General features: G+C 34.3%; 2 protein-coding genes and 1 long non-coding RNA gene across 3 annotated transcripts; 1 reads left to right on the top strand and 2 right to left on the bottom strand.

Moving 5' to 3' along the window:
- Window positions 1–6,419: 6,419 nt before the first annotated feature.
- On the bottom strand, window positions 6,420–11,746 carry LOC108331300 (uncharacterized). The gene is made up of 6 exons (XM_017565951.2): window positions 11,409–11,746; window positions 11,057–11,328; window positions 10,792–10,881; window positions 10,603–10,674; window positions 10,283–10,402; window positions 6,420–7,751 (listed from the first exon to the last, which is right to left on the bottom strand). Exons 1-6 carry the CDS (start codon window positions 11,650–11,652, stop codon window positions 6,627–6,629), a joined length of 1,923 nt encoding a protein of 640 aa, XP_017421440.1. The 5' UTR covers window positions 11,653–11,746; the 3' UTR covers window positions 6,420–6,626.
- Window positions 11,747–13,531: 1,785 nt separating this feature from the next.
- Window positions 13,532–16,633, bottom strand: LOC108332099 (NADH dehydrogenase [ubiquinone] iron-sulfur protein 7, mitochondrial). Its single transcript, XM_017567214.2, has 2 exons — window positions 16,120–16,633; window positions 13,532–14,093 (listed from the first exon to the last, which is right to left on the bottom strand). Exons 1-2 carry the CDS (start codon window positions 16,524–16,526, stop codon window positions 13,859–13,861), a joined length of 642 nt encoding a protein of 213 aa, XP_017422703.1. The 5' UTR covers window positions 16,527–16,633; the 3' UTR covers window positions 13,532–13,858.
- Window positions 16,634–19,195: 2,562 nt separating this feature from the next.
- LOC128196308 (uncharacterized) lies at window positions 19,196–19,762 on the top strand. The gene is made up of 2 exons (XR_008248462.1): window positions 19,196–19,252; window positions 19,515–19,762. It is a non-coding gene; the product is annotated as an uncharacterized LOC128196308 (long non-coding RNA).
- Window positions 19,763–25,479: the final 5,717 nt, after the last annotated feature.

Raw genomic sequence — 25,479 nt, 5'->3', positions numbered from 1 at the left:
CACCACTCTTTGCTAAGCACACCATAGCAACATCAACACCCATAGACCACGTGCTGATTTGGTTTTTAACACATTTTTAATAAGCCTTTCTAGAAGGCCTTCATATTTTACACATGGGTCACCACATGGCAGCTGATCCATCATTCTCTGTACATCATTTCCTCGCTGCAGCTCCATGATTAGCCTATAAAATCATGGCAACTACCTTTGTAAAAACACTTTTGAAGAATATTGATTTTTACTCTGCTGATGCATTTGCAGCACCTAAAACTCTGTCCAAAAGTCATCCCAATGAGCTTCCCTTCTCCATCTAGCTTCCTTCCAGTGGAAGGCCGCCTGAGCTAGCTCTCAACCTCCCAAACAGCTCTTCAACCATCACTTACACCACTGATTTTCACCCTGCATCTCCGCTGTCATCTTTGGATTCCATTTTCCGCTGCATTCAACCTGTCACTCTTGCTGGAGCAACCTCATCAAGTGGTATTCAGAGCCTAAGTTCTGCATCACGCTCCAACTAAGTCAATTTTTCCTTCATTCCATTTTGTCATCAACATTTCCTTCGTGTTCTTCATTCTGTGCACACTGTTTCATTGCAATTTTAATTCCAGTAGATTCCAATGTTTGATTTCTTTGTTCCATCTTTTAATTGCTTTATTGTTAATCATTTTAATCGGTTCACTTCATTGCTTTGAGTCTTTTAATTTGAAAATCTAATGCTGTCATGTCCAGTAATGTGTTTTGGTTTATTTTTGTCAAATTTCTGAGTTGAAACTTGTTTGGGATAAATCTGCTGAGTTTGATTGGATTTTCAATAGAAGCACATCAGATGAGCAATGATTAAAGAGCTCAGTGCATCTTGAATTCCATCACAATACGGTGCCAATTGATGCATATTCAAATCTATTTCAAATATGGTTTTTCATTTTTCTGAAACTGCACCATATGGAAACATCATTCCTGACTGTGTTGATGTAATGCAATTATAATGAGTGCATACCATTTGAATAGTGAATTGTCTAAGACAATTAACCTGGTTGCACCATTCTGTATAATCCAGAAATCCATTGATACAGTAGTTGAACCGATCTGCACTGTTTTTATTGAATGAGTTTTTTTTTTCTGATTTTCATGATTTTGAATCTGTCCAGCTTAGAACTCATCTCTGGACATCTTGTCAGTCATTCCTAGAGTCTTGTTCAAGTTTAATTTGTTGTCCTGGAGTCATCAGATTTGTTTACAGTTTAGTTTGATTCCTATAATGAAAATTGGTTGGTGATTTGGCTTAATTTTGGTTTTAAATAGCAACTGAAGTAGTGAAAATCGGAATTCCAAGCTTTTAGCCTCTGCTGGCAGTTTGAACAAGTCACATTTGGTTAAACAAAGTTGCTCAAATCATAAAATTAAGTGTGCAAACGTGTTTGTGTAAAATTGCCATTCAAACCACCAAATTTTCAACACTTTTCTGATATAAGTTGCAGATTTTGAAAATTCAGAGTTTGGTATGATTAATGCATCAGATTCAGTGTTAGATTGGTAGCAAAAGCTTGGTTCAATTGAATTAAAAGAAGTGCACACTTCAAATCTTACCATAAACTGCATTATAAAAAGCTGTTTGAACCTGTACTAAGCAAATTTGAAAACTCTGATGCACACTTTTCAGCCTTCTACTAGGCATTTTGTCTAACACTTTGCCTAGTTTAAATTTGGTTTCGAATTGATCATAGCTGCAACTTATCTTTGTTTCTTGCTTTTCAAATTCACTCTAGATCCTTTCCTAAGTTCATTTTGAGTGCCACCATTCATTGGAAACCGATTAATTGATTGATTTAAGTTGTTTGAAAATCCTGCACATAAGCTGTTTGATAAAACTATAGTTGTGCATTCTGGTTTAACAGTTTTCTGGCAGCAGCAGTGTTGATTTTATGGCTTAATAATTGATTATTGGTGGTTTGTATGAGCTCTCTGTTGGGTGCAGAACTATCTCAAAACGTCCCACAACATTGGTAGCATCTTAGGGAGTGGATTGGAGCAAGGAAAGATCAACATTGGGGCTGATTTTTGGTGCAGCAGAACCACGTTCTTCATTGGTCTTCATAAAATCTGGTTGCTGCAACAACAGCATATTTCACTTGGCAGCTGTGAGATTAGTGTGAATCAACCAAATTCACTTCCTTTGAGAGAAGCCAGAGCTGCACCCCACGTTTACTTTCTATTCTCTTGTTGTTTCATTTTTATTCTTGCAAAAATACTTGTAATTGGCCATTAAATAAGTGACTTGGAAGAATTCACAAGTGTTATTCCATCACTTGCAAACTTTGCTTTTAATTGTTCATATAAAATTGGTAGACAGTGAGTGTGTCTTGGATACAAAGTTCCAAGCTTCACTTAGGAGATCTCACTTCTTTCAATTTTTGCAAGCGCATAGGCCAAGTCTTAGAAGTTCGCATTTAGAGTCTAGTTTTCTTTGAGTTTGAGTGTTTCTTTAAACATTTAATGAATCTAGAGGTAATTTTGATTTAAGGACTTTTAGTAAGTAACTAGGGATATATTTGGCAAGGCAAGACTTGGTATTTAAGCAACCTATACGGTTCACCTCTCTAACCTACAATATTGTCCTCAAGTGAAAATTTCTAGTCTTTACTTCAAGAAAACTTTTAAGTTCATCAAAAATGTCTAGAAGACAATCCCTTAGAATTATTAATCCTCCCAAAGATCAAATTTCATTCCAAACTCTAGTCAATCAACTCAATGAGATTGAGAGAAAAATAAGTCAAGAAAAAGTCCAAAGAGAGCTACATAGTGCCATGGTTGAAAATGAGTTGAAACTTTTGAGAGAGGAACAAGTCCAAAATAGGGAGAGAAGTTATAGTGGAGAATCCCAATATGAACAAGAGGCCTTAAGAGTAGGAGAATATTATCATCAACCCTCTTCATCAAGAAGACATAGAAGGGAATTTGAAAATCCTCCTCCCCCTAAGGAAGTTAATGTGGTATTGCCTCATTTTCATGGAAAAGATAATGTTGAGGCTTACCTAGATTGGGAAATGAAGGTAGAGCAAATTTTTTCTTGCCATCAAGTGGGAGAAGAAAGAAAAGTCTCTCTTGCTACCTTAAGTTTTCAAGGGTATGCAATGTACTGGTGGACTGCTACAGTCCAAGAGAGACTAAGACAACGACTTCCTCCAATAAAATATTGGAATGAGCTTACAAATGCCCTTCGGAAAAGGAACATGCCCTCCTACTACAAAAGAGAACTCATGGATAAGCTCCAAAGATTGCAACAACAGTCTATGTCTGTTGAAGAATACAGACAAAAGATGGAACTATACATGATGAGGGCAGGAATAACAGAGGGTGAGGAAACTACCTTGGCCAGATTTTTGAGTGGGTTGAATCTTGATATCAGGGACAGGGTTGAACTCCTACCTTATAGAGATTTGAATGATCTTGTTCAAATGTGTATAAAGGTAGAACAACAAAATTTGAGAAAAGTTTCTGTTAAAAGATTTCAATCCCCCTTTGAACAGAAGATTGTTAAAGAAAAAGAGCCCCTCAAACCTCTAGCCAATATAGTTGAAAAACCCAAACAAGAATCCTCTTCACACACTCGCACTAGTGAGATCAAGTGTTTTAAATGTTTGGGTAGGGGTCACATAGATGCTCAATGTCCTACCAAAAGAACAATCATTTTAAGAGGTAGTGACACATATAGCAGTGAAAGTAAAAACCCCAGTGAAAGTGAGAATGAGCAAGAAAGAGGTAATGAAGATGAAGTATATCCTTGTGAGGGTCAACTTCTCATGGTGATAAGGGTGCTTAACAGTCAACCAAGCCCAGAACACTTATCACAAAGAGAGAACATCTTTCACACAAGATGTCAAATTGAAAAAAAATATTGTTCTCTCATTATTGATAGTGGATCTTGCTGCAACTGTTGTAGCACAAGGCTGGTTGAAAAACTGAATCTTACTGTGATACCCCATCCAAAACCTTACAAACTTCATTGGCTAAATAAAGATGGGGATATAACAGTCAAGAATCAAGTTAAATTGGCAATTTCCATAGGTAACTTCAAAGATGATGTTATTTGTGGTGTAGTTCCTATGGAAGCTTGCCATGTACTATTGGGAAGACCATGGCAATTTGATAATGACACTACACACCATGGCCTCACCAATACCATAACTGTGCACAAAAATGCTAAGAAATTTATGCTTCTTCCTTTGTCACCTGCCCAGGTGGCCAAAGATCAAGCACAAATAAATCTCAACAAGGAACAAGAAAAAGAAGAAATAGAGAGAAGAAAAAGAGAGCAAGAGGAAAGAAAAGAAGAAGAGAAAAGAGAACAAGAAAGAAGAGAGCAAGAGGAAAGAGAAGAAGAGAAAAGACAGCAAGAGAAAAGAGAGCAAGAAAGCAGAGAGCAAGAGCAGAGAGAAGAGAAAAGAAGGAAAGAAGGGAGAATAGAACCTCTGTCCACACTCTTCATAGAACAAAGACTCTTAAGGGGAGGTTTTCTATTCTTTAACTTTTCTTCATCTATCCTTAAGTTTAAAAAATTCTACTTTTCTTACCAAGAATTTACCACTCCATCTTTAACAAAGTTACAACTTGAAAAATGTGGCAATTCACTTGAGTTATTGTTACCTTTGTGGTTACAACTAACTCAAGACAAAAATAAAATTTCAAAAGAAGTAAGATTTCTTTATTGTATCGAAATTGAAATTTTCAAAACTAGGAAACCTTCTTCTAAACATATTTTTCCATGTATCTTATTAGGTCAAATAAATCTAATTCGAGCTATGTTTGATGATTATTGTAGATTCATATTTAACCCAGTAGGAACTTTGATGGATCCTATAAAAACAAGTCCTCACAAAGACAAACCAGCAGATTTGAGGACAAATCCTCTTTAAGGGGAAGGAGATGATGACTTAAGGCAGGGACCCATTACTAGAAGTATGGCTAGAAGAATCCAAGAAGAGCTTGAAGATATGGATACAACAGGGCAAGTTCTTTTCCTTCATTTTAAGTGGAATTTGGAGATACCAAGAGAAGGGGCAAATCTGTCCATATGAATGTCCAAGTTGCTAACTGCACCACCACTCTTTGCTAAGCACACCATAGCAACATCAACACCCATAGACCACGTGTTGATTTGGTTTTTAACACATTTTTAATAAGCCTTTCTAGAAGGCCTTCATATTTTACACATGGGTCACCACATGGCAGCTGATCCATCATTCTCTGTACATCATTTCCTCGCTGCAGCTCCATGATTAGCCTATAAAATCATGGCAGCTACCTTTGTAAAAACACTTTTGAAGAATATTGATTTTTACTCTGCTGATGCATTTGCAGCAGCTAAAACTCTATCCAAAAGTCATCCCAATGAGCTTCCCTTCTCCATCTAGCTTCCTTCCAGTGGAAGGCCGCCTAAGCTAGCTCTCAACCTCCCAAACAGCTCTTCAACCATTACTTACACTACTGATTTTCACCCTGCATCTCCGCTGCCATCTCTGGATTCCATTTTCCGCTGCATTCAACCTGTCACTCTTGTTGGAGCAATTTCTTAATGAAATTATCAGAAGTTATGATCCACAGTTTCAAATAGCCTCGATAAAAGAAATAATCCAATTCCCATTTCTGTTTTGCTCACCAATAATATTCCAAGATTTACTAATATTTTTAACATTGGGATTTATAGGAAACGATTTGAATTTTCCACATCACAATAGTTTTATTTATAGATTGAAATGGTCGATTTTGAAAAAATGTCATGTCCAATTATCTAAACCAAAGTTGCAAGTTTATAGAAAATTTTGACAGACTTACCTCTTTTTGGAATACCTCTTTTTAGAATATGATTTTAGTGTATGTTAGCTCAATATTATATTTGAGTTGGAATTATTTTAATTTTCATTTTTCACATCCATCTAACACTCTAAACCAAACAAGCATCATCAAGTATTATTCAATTTTTATGCAAAATCCACCAAAAGATGAAAATAAAAAATGCTATTCTTGAGCAATAAAATACCAAAAAAATGCACCAGAATGGATAACATTGAAAAATAAATTATGCGACATAATAACATTATATTAAAAAATAAAAGTATTAACTTTTATAACTATAAAAGCTGTCAATTTTTTTATAAATTTTCAAATTCTATTACACTCTCTTTCTTCGTTTGTATGTATTTCTACAGAACCGGATTCAAAAGTCTGTTACCCGCCGTATTAACAGATACTTTCATAAAAACTATGATTGTTTTCATAATTTATTAAAAAGTTACGTATGGATATAGTTTATTCTAAATTTTTCTCCAAACATTTACAAAAATCACTAAATTCATAATAAGATAAATCTTCAAAAATCTCTATTCCAAACGAAACCTTAACACCTTATTTAAGGCTGAAACTAGCATAAAAATGGAAAGTTATTTTCATATAAACTTCAAACAACATAAAAATGAGCTATTCAACCATACAAATACGGAAAATGTAGAAAATATCAATACACGATTTTTTCCATCTAAACAATGCAACGCTACATAGTGTCACTAGAAAAATAAGGATCGGTAAAACAACTAAAAACGATAGTCCATGAGAGAAGGGAGACAAAAATATCAACTCTGAGGCGATGCTTTAGCAACAGTAGTCTGAGGAGGCTGCGTATTTCCACTGCCATTACCATCGCCAGTATATGCAGGAGCCTGAGTATAACCAGCACCATAAGAACTGTTGCTGTAAGGAGGTGGTACCTGACCATAAGCAGGCTGACCACCATGAGGTGCACCATATGTTTGAGAACCATAACCTGGTTGCCCTGCACCATAGCCCGATGGAGGTGCTCTCTGAGCACCAGTTTCTGCTTGGGGTTGAGTATAACCGGAAGGTGGAGGCTGAGCAGGATATGCTGACTGACCATAGCCTCCTACCGCACTGGGTGACTGCGACTGTCCGTAAACAGGAGGATTGCCACTTGGTTTCTGAGATTGAGGGGCTCCATAACCAGGTCCATAACCTGGCTGTGGTTGACTTCCATAAGCAGCTTGGGATGTTGGGGGAACCCCATAACCTGACTGAGGAGTTCCCTGAGGTGGGTAGTTGGCAGTGTTTGAGCTGGGTTGTTGGCTGGTAGGATAAGCTTGTTGTGCAATGGTGGTCGGTTGGGTAGATGGAGCTTGGCCTGAATCTCCCTGCGACGCATAGCTTGCAGTGTGGCCCTCTTGTGCTTGGTTATTCCCACTACCATAGCCAGTAGCTGAGCCATAGCCTTGCTGCTGATCATATGTTTGTGGCTGTCCATACCCAGATTGAGACTGTGCATTGTATGCATTATAACTGTCCTGAGAATAACCCTGTCCCGGTTGGCTATAACCAGATGAAGGTGGTTGACTGTAACTGTATGTAGAGCTATCCCCTGGAGGTGCTGGCCCTCCAGGATTTTGCGGTTGCTGTGGCTGTTGACTATAGTAATCATAGCCCCCAGCATGAGTAGACTGTTGATGAGGTGGTGCAGAAGACTGGTCCCAGCTAGTGGAATATCCACCTGGTTGTTGGGGAGGATAGCCTGCATATGGTGGTTGAGGCATATTATACTGAGGTGATGGACCAGAATATGCACCAGGCTGCATATAACCATAACCAGGCTGCTGCATTGGAGCAGGGGGAGCCCAGTTAGAGGGTGGTCGAGATTGGTAACCTTGCTGAGGATAACCACCAGACATTGCAGGATTTCTAAGACGATTCTGTTCAGACAAATTGAAACCAAATATGAAAAGTGAATTCACCCATGTTTCCACATCAGACAAGTATAGAAAACAACATATGCACACGTACACAGGTTAAACTGACAAATGCAAAATCAACATATAATGAATACGATATAAAGGGTATGTTATCTTGCATTAACAGGTTGCATACATGATCAGAAAGGGATATGAATACCTACATACCGTACTGGTTCGTGATAAAACTGAGTTACTCCAGCAGAAGCACACCCTTTCCCTATTCGAATTGGATGGGTACAAAAGAAAGCACAGACCATAGAAGCAAACAAGCATTCAATATTTATTGCCTTGAAAGGGCAATCCATCATATAGTATCTCAAAATATGCAAGATCTTAATCCAATTGTTACACATACAATATAGAATATATCATTCATATTCAGGTTAATTGAAAAAGAGTGACTGGTCTACATATATTTCACACTGTATATTAAGATGAAGGCGCAACTCTAAATTCAAATATACAGACTGTTGAGACAACTTCTCTGTGCTCCCATATACATCCTCTCAACCTTTGTACAACCCAATCAAATAGTTCAACTTAAGGATCGGGAATTAAAAGTTAAAATTAAATATTATTTTAATGGAAAACGAATAAGAAAAAGAAAAATAATGGAATGACAAGGCCGAATAGAAGTGGTACAAAATGTACAACAGACAAATCTTAACAGAAATCTTGAAGATAACTGGTTAGTTCAGAAAACTACTATTTAAAGCTGGACAAGAATAATAGTATGGGGAAAATAATTAAAGAGCTGCACGATAGGCAACTTTCAGGTTACTGATGCCAAATGAAAGTCAAGTATAAGATCCGAGGATATAATACTATTCCAAGTACATAAAGGTTCTTGTTGAGATATGAACTGAAAAGCACAAGTGACCAAGTTGAAACCTTTTCAACACAATCCAATATTCAGTCTAATAATGACACCATAGTCAAATAATATAGTAGGAGACTTACTGCCCTTGATAATAAATATCTGAGATTTAGAACCATACCAGGGCATGCTGAGGGAACACCAACAAAGGGATTCATGTTGGTGTCACCAATGGTCCAATAGACACTAACCCTACAACAGTCCCAATAACATTATCAGTCATAGGATACACAATTAATAAGCATATTCCAATGTCGGAAGGCTATAATCTCAATGACTATCCATCTGGACCAACAAATATTCATAATAACAGTAGCCTTCACAACCCCCAGGAATCTAACCAACAAAAACAATGTAAGACGAACCTCAACAAAGCACGGGGCTAGGTGAAAAACTTCACCACAGTTAAATCACAGTCTATGTAAAAATGTATGGTATCTTGGTCAAGAAAACTGAAAGTCCAAATCTCAAATATTGCTTGGTTTGTGGATGGATAAAAGATAATGGTAAAGCCAAGAAGTGTTAGCTAATTATACAGAGCAGAGTGCACATACACAAACGTAAAAAACCAGTTGACAAGCAAGAATTAGAAAATCCTGAAAGTTAATGACCATCACCTAATCCGAGACTAAATATAAAGTAAGGTGCATATTGCTAGTATATAAAGACTGTTAATAGAACAAGATACCATACAGTTGTTAACATTACAGCTAATAAACTATGGCTATAGTAGTGAACGGTCTCCCTAACCATATTTCCACCTGGCGAGCTGAATAAATTACATTGAGGAGAGTTGGAGATTACAAGCAAGAACATCGTAACAGCCACTAGAGATTTAGTTTATTTTCTACCTTTGCGCATTACTTTGTAAAAGTCTTGAAACAGTTGCACAATATGAAATTATATACTAATTTTCTTTTGAGAACAATACAAAAGGTAACAGAGGTCGTATCAATGTTTAAGTATCATATAATAGAAATAACTTGCCAAAGGCACATTAAGCTCTCAAAAAATACTACTTCCAAAACCATACACTATGAACTAAGCTGCTTTGGTAGAGATATCAATGCATCCAGAAAACGCATCAAGTTAACTAATAATTGCCATACAGCTAAAAGCTGCTTCAGTCGAGATCAAAACATCAATGATATACAATGTTAAGTAATAATGGTCAGTGTTATAATATATCATTAATAAGATCAATGAATTAATTAACATGAACAGAATAAAACTCATTTATGCAAACTATAGTAAAAAGCATCACATGATTTACCAAAACAATTTTTCCCTGCAAAGGAACAAATCAAAGAGTACATCAATCATGTATCATGTTACAGGGGTGAATCAGATCTAGTTTTATATTTTAATAACATAAATATAGAAAGATCCAACAGGCAATGAGAAGCACGGAGTATTCATCTAACAATCACATAAAGCTTGCACGTAAATTAACCTATTTTTATCAAACAGTCTATAAGATAAGTAGACTGTGCAACATACAGAGTGAAAAACCAAGTAGAAAAACAACAATTTTAAACACTAGACGAAACTTGGCATAACCAGACAGATATGCCTACGCCAAATGTGGCAAAAAGAAGCACCATTAACATACCTCGCCACTGATGATTTGATTAACCAACTCCTTTGCAGACTCAATTTGCTCAGGTGTCCCATCAATTTTCAATGTTCTTTCAGTTGATGTGTCACCTGGAGGAAGATGCAGAGGTATCACCTGAAAAAAAACATATGAACATTAGTCACAAAGAACTCCAGATAGAAATTTCCTAGTCATGGGAGTTCGAAGTTAATACAATCTCTTTTCAAATTATTATCAACGACAAAGCAACGGTAAAAATACCATAACAGCAAATCACGGATATCTAATGCACAAATAAGAAAACAGTGTTCTATATATAATTTATAAGTAAAAACCTGAATCCGTGCACCAGTAGAAGCTTGCATATTCTTTATGGTTTCTCCACCTTTGCCAATTATAAGGCCAACCTGACGATGCACACAATAAACATATCAACCCAAACAGAAAAAAAAAAACCGCAAGTCTGAACACGGGAAACACTCGTGACATTGTACAAAGCATACACTTAAATCTCCCTTTCACACCTTATTATTCGGAATTCTCATGACAAATTCATCCGACCCAGCTTGTCCGGTCAGTCTTCGAGCAACAATACCAGAACCTCCAGATTCAGCCTGGTACAAAAATAGTTATAACCGTATATATTGCAATAATTAAACATTTAAGCAGTTCACTAGGAAACAGTTCTCCTTGGTAAGATTATTGTAACATCAAAATCGGTGATAAACGAAATCTAATCCATCCATGATTGACAGAAAAAAAAAATGAGAAGTATAAAATGTGTTTAACCTCAGCAAGAACTTCATTAATGAGTTTCTCTGCAGAGGCGATTGCCTCGGGAGTTCCCATAAGCTCAACGGTCCTGTTAGCAGAATTAGGATCGGCGTCCATATCGCGAGTAACTTGAATTTTGGCACCAGACTGCAACTGGAGATACTTAATGGTCTCTCCACCTTTGCCAATAATCACACCAACCCTGCCGTTAGGGATATCAATCTTCTTGCTCGTTCCTTGGTGACTGTAGGAGACGGGGGGAACGGCCGAGTACTGAGGCTTCGCATCTACGTTCACGGAAATCAGAGTTCATTAAACCCTAACATAAACGAGAAGAAGAGTGGAGCAGAGAGGAATAGTTAGTTACCGTAAGAATCGAAACCGGAGGAAGGAGCACCGTTATCGGGTTTGGGACGCTTGGAGTCGAGCGGGGGAGGAGGAGTGACACTGAGGAGGCGAGCGGCGACTTCTTGAGCACGCTGCTTGGCGAGCTCGATGCCGGTGGCGGGGCCCGCAGAGAATCCGGTGGGTCTGTCGGAGGATTGGTCTTCGTACTTGCGCTTGAGGGATGCGGACTCCGTTCCCGATGAATACTGTGCTTCCTCCGCCATTGGCACAAACCCTAGTCACTCGCGTTACCTCTGTAGGGGGGAGCGAGATATTTTGCTTCGTTTATGCAACCAAAATCACAAGATGTCTTTTTACGTCATTCTTTTAAGAATAAAATATATTTAAAGAACAAATTTATTTTCAAATAATTTTAGTATATTTATTATTCATTATTTCGCTCCTTAGATTAGGCATTTTTAACATTTTCTTTCTTTTTTATATATAATTTTACATTACACTTTACTTTCAAAACTATTTTAAAAAATCCAATTACTCAAAGTATCGTCTCTTTTTATAAAAATATGTATGTGTTATGAGATTCGGCAGTTTTTATTATAAACGTAAAATAAGTTTATATTATAACTTCAGGTGTTAATTGTAAATGTAATTACCTATTATAATGTTTAGCTTTAATGTATTATAAATTAATATTATTTTATATTGTCTTAAAAATATTTATTTTATGGAATTGGAGCAGTAAAACACTAATTTAGTTGGAAGTGTAAAACAAAAACTATAACACGCCTAAAAAAACTATTTATTATAGTTTAAAGTTTGTTAAAAAAATCTAGGATGGCATGAATAATAACGAGGCTCACGCCTGTTTTATAATTTTTAATAGATGTTAACACAGAGAGTTTATTGTGTTAAGAAGGAATGATATATTTTTAAATACTTTTAAATTTTAAACAAAACACTCCAATCAAAAAAATGATTTTGATTGATATTATTTTTTAAATAATAAATAAAACTTAAAATATATGATAAAGGATTTATTTTATTGTGCACGTTTATTTGATTTATTTTACTATTTTTCTTTCTAAGTTTGGTCAATTTATAAGCGAAATTATTTAAACTTAAAAATGGTGATTTTTTAAAAATTAGGAAAGTAGGATTTATTAAATACCTTAACATTTTTTTTCTTATTCTACTTATCTTTTATCATACCATTTATAGTTTCATTTTCCTTCACTGAACCAAACAAATAATGGTGGCATCACAAAAACATGTATTTTATTAACATTTACATGATTGTATTAAAGGAAAAAAAAGAAAAATAGAAAGCAAAATTATGTTAAATTAAAGACAAATGTAAAAAATGAGAAATGGAGTGTATTATGTATTATCAATTATTTGTTTTATTTTTTTATTATTTTAATGAGTCATTTTAGTATATAAATATAAATATTAATAAGAATAAGCTATACAGTATACTATGTCTTTGTTTATGTTAAAACATAATTAATTATAAATTGACGTAAATACTAATAATAATATCCTTTTTAAAACATAAATAATTACAAATATACGCAAATATTAATGAAATATTTTTATATGATCAAATTTATCTTAAATATTTTACAATGATTATGTCTCAAACGAACTTTCTGCAAGAAAAGAAAATAACACATGAAACGTTCAAAGCGTATATTACTTTTATTTTTTATTGTTCATGCTTTTCTTTTATTCATCGACTTTTAGCTTTCGGCGTCTTGAAACAGTTAAGAGAACAGTGTTTTGTGGTTAAATGGTAACATATCACCCCTGATTAGGCTTTCTCTGAAAAAACCCTTAACATTTTCGCTAAATCGACTATCAAGCCACAAATAATCCTTTAAATAATATCATCGTTGATTTAGAAAGAAAAAGTCTTTCCTCTGACAAATCCTATATAAAAAAGCATATGCATTCTTTGAGAACCATAGAGAAAAATAGATATGAGAACTACCAGTCATAGCTTTGTGGAAATTGCGCCATATAATTAAATTTCCAATGCAAAAGACAAATAGACACTTGATAAAAGAAGAAACCAAGCACACTCCTATTATATTTTATATTTGAAGGGGGTGGATTGAGGAAAGGGAGAGCGGCAGATACAAGTTAGGGATGAAAATTATTTATTGGAACACCATGAGGAACCATTGGAGAGGGGAATTGGTCCAACGTAAAAACCGTAACTTACAAACCAAACATGAGTTTTTCACATATAGTTTACTCACGGGTACAAATGAAGCATTAACAGATAAAAAAACTCAAGGGGAATGAAGCCCCCACAAACAGAGCAGATAGAACATTCAGAAACTGTGATAAGGTAATGTATCGACACAATCTCCATCTAACATGGGCACTTCTTAGCAAGGTAATATAATACCATGAATTTGCTTATTGTAAAATAGTTTGGCTGCCAGGAAATAAGCTTAGTCGACCTTACTTTGTCCACCAATGGAGGAAATCTTTGCGCCTATTGATCTTTTTCTGCAGCTGGAGGAGTCCATACAGCAAAGCCTCAGCAGTTGGAGGACAGCCTGGAATGTATATGTCAACAGGAACAATCCTGTCACACCCTCGAACCACTGAGTAAGAGTAATGGTAATATCCTCCGCCGTTAGCACAACTTCCCATTGAAATGACCCATCTAGGTTCAGGCATTTGGTCATAAACCCTGCAAGAGTTTTTCAGCGTCATATATAAAATTCAATAAAGTTCCAAGACAATAATAATGTCAGAACATGGAATTTCACAGGGAAGGGGAGACAGAAAAATGACTCAAAAATCAAATTGATAATGTTTCATGAAGATCAATGACAGAAAAATCCCAACCAAGTGCATGCATGTGGCATTACAACAGACGTAACAGCCAACATTATGATTTATGTTCTTCGAGATTGTAGAGAATAATTAGACCTCAAAAGAAAAGATTTTGACAATTGAAATAAACAAAGCAGTTGTCTTACAAGTGGCACAGCAAGCTGGCTAATGTTCATGGACAGACTTACGTGGGAAGACATTCGGATAAACCTACCCAGAGTTTACTTGAGCATATAAAAACAAATTGTAAGTCCCACAAACCTTTTTTAGCTTATTCTAATAACTTTATGAAAAAATCTGACATAAGTTCTCATGTAGTGTTTGAAACAGGCAGTCATGCATGATCTTTTCATGCATGGAGGAAATATTTCATGATTCTTACTTTGGCTGTCTGATCAGGATTGCAATAATCTCATGCAAACAGACTCCCAAATACACTCATTCTGGTCAGAAGATGTGCCGATAGAGTAACTGGCTAATTAGTATCTCTTGCTTTTCGATTGCGTGAAATATGTTAGCTGGAAGAGGCTCTGGCCCAAATGATGCCTATTTTGGATTCTTATGATCTAGCTTAGGTTTCTACTTCCTAAAAAATTCCCAGCTTCTGAAAAACAAAATAAGTCCTCGATGATAAAATCTTATAGAATTAGCGCTCAATTAAGTAGCTTACGGAAACTCATCATGACATAGTAATAGATAATGATGAGCAACCAAGAATATGTACTATAGCATAGTAGAAAATTTAAGTGAAACTGGCATACTCTTGTACACCTTTTCTAAAACTAAAGCAACTTAAAACCATTTTTATACTTTGTAGTTAAATGACATAACTGTTCACACCTCTCATCCAATGCAAGACAACTATTATCCCCGTAAGAACCTCTTTTCACATGCCGTGTCATTCAATCAAAGTGATTTCTATAACAACATTTAATCACGAAGAGAACTCTAGTAGCCATGACCTATTAGTTAGGTGTTGTTAGGAGAAGAGGAAAGGGTGGCAATGAATTAGAAGCAAGTGGAAGCAATGAGGCAAATAAATGTAAATTGGAAATCAGTCTGGGGATATGCATTATAAGTTTGCAACAACCAACAACCTGCGCACATGCCAGGTGGAGGCAGGATTCTAGTGAGGAATGGGAAGGTAGAAAGCAAGCCCCTTAAAGAGGTTACAGACTGCAGCTAGTGTCATTTCCCTATACTGTCTCTAACTCAACAAAATTTCTTCGTTAAAACAGTGTCCTTAGCAGTTTCCTATCAACACTGAAACAAAACAAAAAACAAGGCTACAACACCAAAACAAGAGTCAATTAAAACAGACTGTTACGAGAAAATGTAGTTCTAGGGCGATAGAGAGAGCCAAACAACAAGAACACAGGAAACCCCAGAATGAAGGGATTCCGAAACTGATAGAAGAAGTGACAGAATACAGGTATGTTTGTTATTGTTCAGTATGAATATTTTTACAATAGCGAATTAAGATTTATATAGCTAATGTACTGACTGCTTAACAGTCAGTCCTAACCCCTGTGCACTTATTTCATAACAAAGACAAAACACATAATCATTGACCAGATTAAATTTCCCCGAAATGCAATTTAGTCACAGAAATTCTCAAATAACAGGCATCTGCCTTCTTGAAGGCCGAACACAATTTATTTAAAATTCTCCAACGTATATATAACAGCATCCAAACAAAGACGTGACGGCATCGACGCCATATCAAATCAAATTGAATACTCAACCACGCACATATGTCACACACAAAGCAAATCAGTGCATCGGGTGAGGAATATGATTTCTAATCTACTGTGAGAAGGAACAAAGAGGAAAACAGATTAGGGAAGTAAAAACCCTAGAAAAAGGGATAGAGGATTTACTTGCGAAGAGCGGGAGCCATCTTGTTGGTGAGAGTGCCTGCGACGATCATACAGTCAGACTGGCGAGGGCTGGGCCTGAAAATGATGCCGAAGCGATCGAGATCATAGCGGGCGGCGCCGGTGTGCATCATTTCGACGGCGCAGCAGGCGAGTCCGAAGGTCATAGGCCAGATGGAGCCACGGCGAGCCCAGTTCATCAGATCGTCTACCTTGGAGATGACGAACTCCGCCGCCTTGGAAACGCCGACGGGAGATGAAGCGGACGGAGGCGGTGGCGGAGCATATGGTGTGGGCGTGTGTGTTGATGTGGATGCGTTGAGAGCTGGGAGCGTGGTGTGGAGGGATAACGCCCGTTGATGGGAGTGCAATTGATAGATGCGTGAGGAGGCTCGACTGAGAAGAGCCATAGTGATGTTGCTATGAGCCAATGAATCGCACCCAGCCTCCACGACTCTCTCTATATATCCCTGTCCACGCTCGAGCCAGACCTTTTTCTATTTTTTAGAAAACGGTAGAGACATCGTTGACGAAACTGCGTACCAAGGCTACTACGTGGCCCATTTCAGCTTCATTCTTTTTTTTTCAAATTATTATTATTTCATTTACTAAATTATTAAATAACCATTCAAATTCACTACTTCTTGAGGGAAATTCAATAATTTTACTTCTTACTACTTCGTTCGTATAAATAATGTGATTTATTTGGTTAATTGCATTTTTTAAACTATTTTTTATTCCTACTTTTTAATTTACTTTATTTCTGTCTAGTTATCTCTATATATCATTTTAATTCTTTTTAATTTTGTTTAAGCTCGATTATTTGAAGTTTTTCTTCACTTTCAATATGCCACTATGAGATTAAAGAAAACATATTACACTCGTAAAATAATAATTACGGTCACAGACTTGCTACAAAATATAATTTAATAATTATTTACTACATTTTCAAAATTAAAATAAAACAAAAATATTGATATAGAAAACTAAAAAAACATTCATATAAAAAAAAAGTATAACTAAACCTAATTTATTCTAGGATGTCTCTTGCCTATCATCCTCAGTTTACATGTATTTCGTATTACAAATGTATATAAATACTTTTGTAAAGAAAAACAAATAGTCATTACTTATAACAATGAAATTTTAGTTAGGAAATTATAATTATGTTTTTTATTATTATAAGATGAATTTGTATTTATTTATATATTAGAGATGGGTCTTATATTTAATTAATGTAAATTTTTCAACCCTCTTATTATATCGAGACATATAAACTATATATTAATAGGTTATCCAAAATGGTTCCATAAAGGTAAAACAATAGAATCTCTAAAAATTTTATTACTTTTTACTGTCACGTTGACGATGTCTGGTGTCTTCTCTCTTCTCCTTGTCCAAGCCGGTGTCTTCTCTCTTCTCCTTGTCCAAGCCGCGGGGAGGGTACCTGCAAAAGACACTTCGACACTCAAGTCAGTGACTTTTCGTCATAATATTGTAATAAAAATTAGTTATTAAGGTTCAAAATTATCTGTCCTCCTTGTCACACAAATATTTATAAATTATGATGAGCTAGGTCTGAGTCATTAATCACCAATAAATGATATTATTCCTATTAATTTTCAATAAATGATAATTATTTTCATTAACTCCTCATCAACGGCAGTTATTATTATTGATTACACGACTGTTTTTACCGATCGGTTAACTGTTTGTCCGTCCCTGAGAGGTATCATCGGTCGGCCATGAGCCCAAAATAACTTAGAGACTCTTCCGCACCTTTACCATTCGATCGGCTATGAGTCCATAGTAATATAAGCCCCCCAAGCCTTAACGTCCCATAGAGGTGAAACAATAAAATTTTTATTACTTTTTACTGTCAAGTTGACTATGTCCCCATGACTTTATATTTCTTAAATAGATACAATTGAGATAATAAACTAGTTTGTTTTATATTCATTTATACATGGTAAATATTCATATTGTCTTAGTTGAAGGTGAAATTTTCAACAAACAATGTGTAACATTATGGTAGATTTAGTTATTTAGTGGATGTGATTCTAAATTAAAATTTTAAATAAGTGAAATATGGAGTATTTTATCAAAATTTAGTATGTTTTAAAATAAAAGATGAAACCTATGTTATGTTTTTTTTAAAGAAAACCTAGAAAATGATAAATATAAAAAATTAATTTAAACAAACAAATCTTAAGAAAAAGTCACACGGGTCTTTGTTAAAAGGAAAAAAAATAGAGATAAAGACAGAGTTTGATCTTCTCCAACCTTTGATTGCAGTTAGTTTAAGCGTTAACTATTTGATAAATTATATTTATAGTTACCAGAATTTCATCATCATGATTAAAAATATAAATAAATTTTAACCAATTTTGTTTATTTTAATACTTTTTGTGATAAAAACTTTGGAATTTAAACAAAACAGCTCTCAATTAAAAAATTAGAATAATTGCAAAAAGTGATAAATAATAATTGAACAGACTTGACTAAAAAATTAGAATTTATAAATAGTACATGTAAAGTTAAAGTAATGTAACAAACAAATGTAAAGACATGACAAAAGTTAATTTGAAAGAAAAAATTATATATATAAATATAATAGTATTATCAGTGTCGCTTTTCTTTTTATACTCCACATTTTTCTTTTTCTTCTGTACACTCATATTTCATTGTGATGCTCATTATAATCCTATAAATTTTTGTTTATTGAATTTGAAAATCTGATTATGTATTGAGTTTTCTTTTTTTACTAAATTTCGAGTGCAAATGAAAAAAAAAACAGTTGAAGGATGAGGCACAGAGTTTCACGTGACAGCACTTAAGGGTCTCAAATAGAGTTTTAAACGACAGTCAAGGTCAAAAAGTCAAAGCTTAAAAATTGTTAGGAGTAATTTAGGGATATGTGAAAGTATGGGGTGCAGAAAGAAATTTGTGGAGTGCAAGAAAAGAAACTCCGTAAAAAATTGAACAAAAACAAACAAGACCCCTTCCTTTGGAGTGAGCCCAGCCCAATTACATGTTTTATATAATAGTTGCTTCAAAGTCTACGCAATGTTCTTCGGCTCTTTCTCTCCCACACTTTCTAATTTATTTCCCTTTTCAAGCATGTGCAGATACACAAGTAAGTTGACTTCTAACATGGTTTTTGATTTAGGGTAAGAGTGTCTTATTATGTAAAATAAAGATATTCCTTTGTTAATGATAAACTCTTCTATCTGCAAACACCTAGTTGATTTTTTTCTTATCATTTCCAAGTTCAAAATTTCTCCTGATCACATGAACCCTAAGTTCAAAAGTTCAATTATGAGAGAAAAGCAATTAAAGAATGAATGCAATATAGCTAGGAAAAATTGTGAGAATTATTAGTAACATGTGGTGTCCAGGAAGCAGGAGTAGATGGGACAGTGAGATCTCGGGATTGAGTTTTAATAAATGGTATTGAAATCTGCAACCTCTACATCTGCTTGCTCCGAGATCGGCACCACGCCCTTGGAATTCTCTATGGTTATTAATCACTTCTTTCTGAATGATGAATGGTGTTTTGTTTTGGAAGATTTTATATATTCTGTAGACAAATCCCATATAACACTATGTTCTTGTTTCCTTCTGTTACTGGTTTCTCCTTTTGCCACTGCCTTTGCACTGGAAATGTTTGAAGATACTGATGATGACTTGTGCTTCCTCTTCTTCGGACAAATAAATCACACATGTCATTCTGTTATAAAGACACTGCTGCTTTTTATAAAATTATCAAAAGGGTTAAGTCCAATGAAACCAAACTTCATTATAAAGAAGCAGTACACTTTATTAATGATTTTTAATGAAATTGTGGGAGAAGAGTATGATTTAATTGTTAATACATTCACCATGATAGGTTTAAATACAACCTTTCAATTCTTATAAAATGACTTAATTTTACCATTAATTTTCTAACCAGTTTTTCTGTCCTTCTTATATTAAAAATGTTTTTTTTTTTATCTTCAATGTTACATTGAATACTTTTTTCATGTATTGGAAGAAAGGTCAGCTGACTATTTCAAGTAGCATGCATACTGTTTTTTAGTGTAGTAAGATTTAACATTAAAAAATGAGTAAAATATGTGTTATTTATTCATTTTAAAAAGAATAATATGAATAAAAATAATAATTTTAAATTATTATTTTTACATAAGGAGTTAAAAACAATAATTACAAATTAGAAAATAAAGATAACAATTAAAAAAAACAATATTTACTTATTTTTACTGTGATTACAAATATACTCAAATCACAGATCATATACTATAAATTTATATAATATACTTTTTTAACTGTTTTTAGTATAAATAATTTATTATTAAAAATTTTATTTATATAACTCATTTTATTATTTTACATTTTAGATTTTATAATTATTTTAAAATTCAATCAAGTAATAAAAATAAAAAAAGTATGTTTTATTAAAAAAAATTATTTTTATAAATATATTTTTTTAACATAGATAAAAGTATTTTTATTTCAATTATTATAATTAAAATAATTTTTTACATTTTCCTATATTTTGTTATTATAAAACAAAATATATACCAATACATGGACACATATATTTTCACTCCAATATATAAAATAAAACACAATAAATAAGTTATAAGTTTTTATTGAGACATGTAAAAATATTTATTTTATATTATTTTAATGAACTATTTTGTAACTTTTAATAATTTTTTAAAACTTATTGACTAATATACCTTAAAAACATTGTTAATAGAATCCTTAATTTGTATTTCTTTTTCATCCTAAAAGAGAATAAAATTGAAAAGAAAAACAATGCTAAGCGTGTGTTCGCATGAACAGATTACACTGTTCATGTAAAATTGCGAGCGATGATTTGAATCTCCTGTGTTGTTCGTTTAAGCGGATGAGGAAGGATCAACAACGAAGGATTTGCGGGATTGGACGAAGTTTGGTCACCCGCACGAGAGAAGAGATTTGCACGGATTTTATGGGAAAAGTCAAGTGTACCCTCAAGCAATTTGTTAAAGTTTGTAGATTTTTGGTGGGGTTCGTTGAGGATACTGTGCAAGCTTTTCAACATCTTCACAGCCTGCACCATCAATGGCCACTAAAGAGGTTAATAAGCCTCAGTCACTTCCTCCAGCCCTTGTGTCACCGGGCACCGTTGTGTCCCCTCCACGGCCAAGGGGTCGTCCCCCAAAGGACTCGAATGCTCCTTCAAAGTCCCTAAAGCCTAAGCCCACCCCTGGAAGCGACAAGCCAAGGGGCAGGCTCAGGAAATATCCTCGCTCACCAGCGGCGATCGACCTGCTTCTACACCTCCGAGCACTCACCTTTGGATGAGTCGGCCTCGTCCATCGCCGAGTGAACTCCGCCACCATAATCGGGTACGATAACTCTTCCTCCACTTGCTTCTCCTCCAACAACGCCATATCCGCCGCGCCGAGTCTTCCACCAAGTCAGTCGATAAATAATCAATGGTTTTTCTAGGGATAGTGTGTGTTGTGTGAGACTGAGTCAACTGAGTTCGATAGAATCCGAGAATTGGAACGAAAGTTTATGTTGGTGTTATTCATCTGATAGTTGTTTCTCATTTGACACTTGTTGCCACGCATGTCTTTATCTTTTTTTTTGTCCTAACTCCAAACGTTACCTACACTCACACATCACACAAGTAACTTCTTTCTCCCTTCTTCCCTTATTAATTAATTTACCAATTTTATTATTTTATACTATTTGACTTCAAATTTGTATTAATTAATTTTATTACTTTATTCCTTCAATTAGCAGTTTAATGGCTAAATCAACGTTTGTATGTTAAACTTTTTGTTTTAAATTTTCCGTTTACGTTTAACTAGTTTAATAAGAAGGCTAAAATTAATTTTAATTATTATTTTAAACTTTTTATTCTTTATAAATATTTTTACAATCAAATATAACATTAACAAATAAACATTTCTACAATTAAATATAACATTAACAAATAACATTTTATATTATTTTAATAACTAGGGGCATTTTGGTAATCTTTAATTTTTACCAATTAAACTAATTTTTTAAATTTGTCACATCAATCAAATCCTACACTATACTTCCAAATTCACTCTCAATTACCCACAAATCCACTAAAAAAAACAACAAAAAAATTACTCTCAAATCTACTCAAATCATATCCCCAAAATCATCTCCTCCAAATCACTACAAAAGAACAAAGCCTAAGAGTTGCAAAATACTACTGTACTTTTGTGACATTATGTAATTATCTCAAAGTTAAAAAAGTTATAAACCCAGTGACATTATGTACTTATCTCAAGTAATAAAGGAATATCATAAAGTGGTGTAAACCCATTCTAAAATTTCACTTAGCTTTTATTTATTTTTTAAACCCCAACACGTTTATTTAACTAGGGTAATGTTTTGATTAAATTAATATAATTATTAAATTCATTTGAACCAATTAATTTGTTCATTGCAATAAATCCAAACACTACATAACCAATTAAAAGTTTCTAAATTCCTTATAATTATCATTAATCTTATAATAACGTGAAAAATCAATTATCAACTTTGTGCATGTGTACCAAAACTGATTATTGTCAGAACCATTAAATTCAGCTTTTAGTGGAATCCAAGTGTTAATGTGAGGTTTAGAAAATTCAGAAAGTGGAAGACAGGTGTGTGTATCTGGTTGACCGATCGGTTTTTTATGGTAGTATATAAGCAAAATTTTCAAACGTTGAGCCACTTTTGCATGCACCTCTTATCTCCGGAATTCTGAGTTTCTCCTCCTTCTCTCTATAATCATCCTTCTTCTCTCTAAAAATTCTCACTTTCTTCTTTTGCTGATCATCATCTAGGCCGTATTTGAATTCTTCTTTGGTGGCAAGAGTTTCTTTTCCATCAATCTAGCTACTGTGCGAAGTGGGTAAGTAATTTCTCTCGTTCGTTAAAGTTTCTGTAATTTCTGATACATGCAAGCACTGTTCAGTTTGCATGTGTTCTTCATCTTTCTCTCTCCGAACATGTTTCTGTTTTGATCCTCTGGTTGGTCCCTTTTCACTGATCGAAATTGTAGTGGGTTGCTTTAGAAGTGATTGCTGATTATTCAAAGTGGTGGAGGCTTAGGAAATTCCTAGTCTATTCAAGGTAAGGGAAGCTAGTGGTTTATATTTTCCTGTGTTTGGAATTGATGTGTGAACGTTTGCATGTATGAATGATGGTATGTTTGATTGAATTGTATTCAAATTTTGTGTTTGGCCGAGACATGTGAACTGGATTGGAGTTCCTATTGTAGAACGTTCGGTTAGTCTGGGTGGGAGAAGATAGTGTGTGAAAAGGTGAGTAGTGAGCAGTGTGTAATAGGTTCAATGGAATAGGTTTAAAATAACTTAGAAATCACGTTTTGAGGGTTTGAGATTAAGGAAAATATTTTATTTTGGTTTAAGAATTGTTATTCAAAGATTTGTTCTGTTGACCGTTCGGCTGTGTTTCGTACTCAGTCATTAACTGGGTTCGGTCTATTAGCAGTATTATCTATTTATGACCGTTCGGTCTAATCGCAGTGTTCTAATATTAAACTAGTGTTCGGTCTGGATAGAGTATCCAATAACCTATAAGTACCCGGTTTAGTATAATATTCGGTATAAGTTTTAAGAGTTTCAGTGTAAGTTATGAGTGTTGGTTTAAACTCTTTGGGTTGAGCTAAGAGCCTAGTAGTTGGTTTCTATGGTGGTCTGTCAATAATAGCGTTCGGTCAGTTTCCTTCTATTTTGTCTATTATGAACCATTCGGTACTCTCGGTTGGATAGTGTGAAGGTGTTCGGTCTCCAATGTTCACATGTTTTCTCTTTATTATGTGAAAATTTAATTGATGAATGATTGTGTATGTTAAGAATTGAAGATTTATACTTTCAAATATTGTGGAAGAGAATTCCAAGGAGGAATGTGTCATGGATGGTTGTAGAATTGTAAAGTATGAATATGGATATGCTAAGCTGGCGTTCATCCTGATATTCTGTGAGTTACTCATTCTCAAGTAAAGAGGAATAACTCATGAGTGAGAATGGTAGGAGGTCCTACCGCCTCAGGGTGCCGAGGTAGGTAGTATGAGATTAACCTTGGGTAGTAGCTTGATTGATGTTAGCTGTTACACTACCACAAGTGCAAGGACGATTGTAGCTACATATTCATACAATCCGGATGGTCAAGTCATAGTGTTCGGTTTATATATATTTATAATGATGATGTTTTGGTTGTATGTGATGAATTGTATTCATTGTTGTATGATGTACCGTTCGGTTTCATATAGATTGAACTTGCATGAAATGCATATATGTGTTTATAATTAAATTACAATAACTTACCCTATTTTCTTGTTCTGTCATGTCTTGTTCGTTCGGTTTTATTTTCCCTTGCGATGATCATCCTGTGGATGTGAGCAGAAGGTGACGAGTGTTCGGTGGAGCAAGTGTTGGAAGGCGAAGATCATGTCGCTTAAGTTATGACCGTTCAGTCATCTGTTGTGTATAGTTTTGAATTGGACCGTTCGGTCAATAGATTTAGTATTCCTTTTGCAAACCGATCGATTTATACAGTATGTTGTATCACCGTTCGGGTTATTCCTATGTTTTGTATCAAACTTATGATATTCTGTAAAATTTTTAGTTTTATGGTTATTTTTGGATAACTGTAATTGTTAAATACTTTACTAACTCTTAATGAACTGATCTATCATATTATTATATGTAATTAATCTATGATATAGTATTATGCTATATTTTGACGACGTTATAATTGTTTAATCATAATTGATTAAATAATTTAAACTTTTGGTTAGGTCTCGAGTTAGACATTGTTCTAATTGTATCACATGCTAAAAATGAGACACGAGACATCTTAATTTTTTTTTTTCAAGAACACAACACGTTAGTTAAGTTAATGCAATGTTTTGATTGTATCAGTGTAATTATTGGATAAATTAATCTCTAAACTAATATATCAATTGTAAAATATATAAAAAAGGTCCATATAAATGATTTGAAGTATACAATTTTGCGGAATGCGTTTATCAACACTAACCGATTTTACATAAACTAGAATTCAAACAGTTTAAAAATCTCAACTAAAGAGAAAAATTAAAATTATGACAGCTTCAAAATGAAATTTAACGTATAAACTTCTGATTTACTCTATGAAGACACGTTAAGTTCACAAGGATAAATAAGAGAGATTCAACAAATTTTCTTCATTAAAATATTCTATTTATCTTAAAATTTGTTTATATTATTTTTTAACCAGTGATATAACTTTCATGGATACTCACTATATTTTAATAATTTTCTATACTCAATTTAT

This window comes from Vigna angularis, chromosome 4, assembly GCF_016808095.1.
Source record: "Vigna angularis cultivar LongXiaoDou No.4 chromosome 4, ASM1680809v1, whole genome shotgun sequence".
In the NCBI taxonomy this organism is placed as follows: Eukaryota; Viridiplantae; Streptophyta; class Magnoliopsida; order Fabales; family Fabaceae; genus Vigna; species Vigna angularis.
Note: the sequence above shows the minus strand (reverse complement) of the source record. Positions and strands in the feature narration are given on the sequence as shown.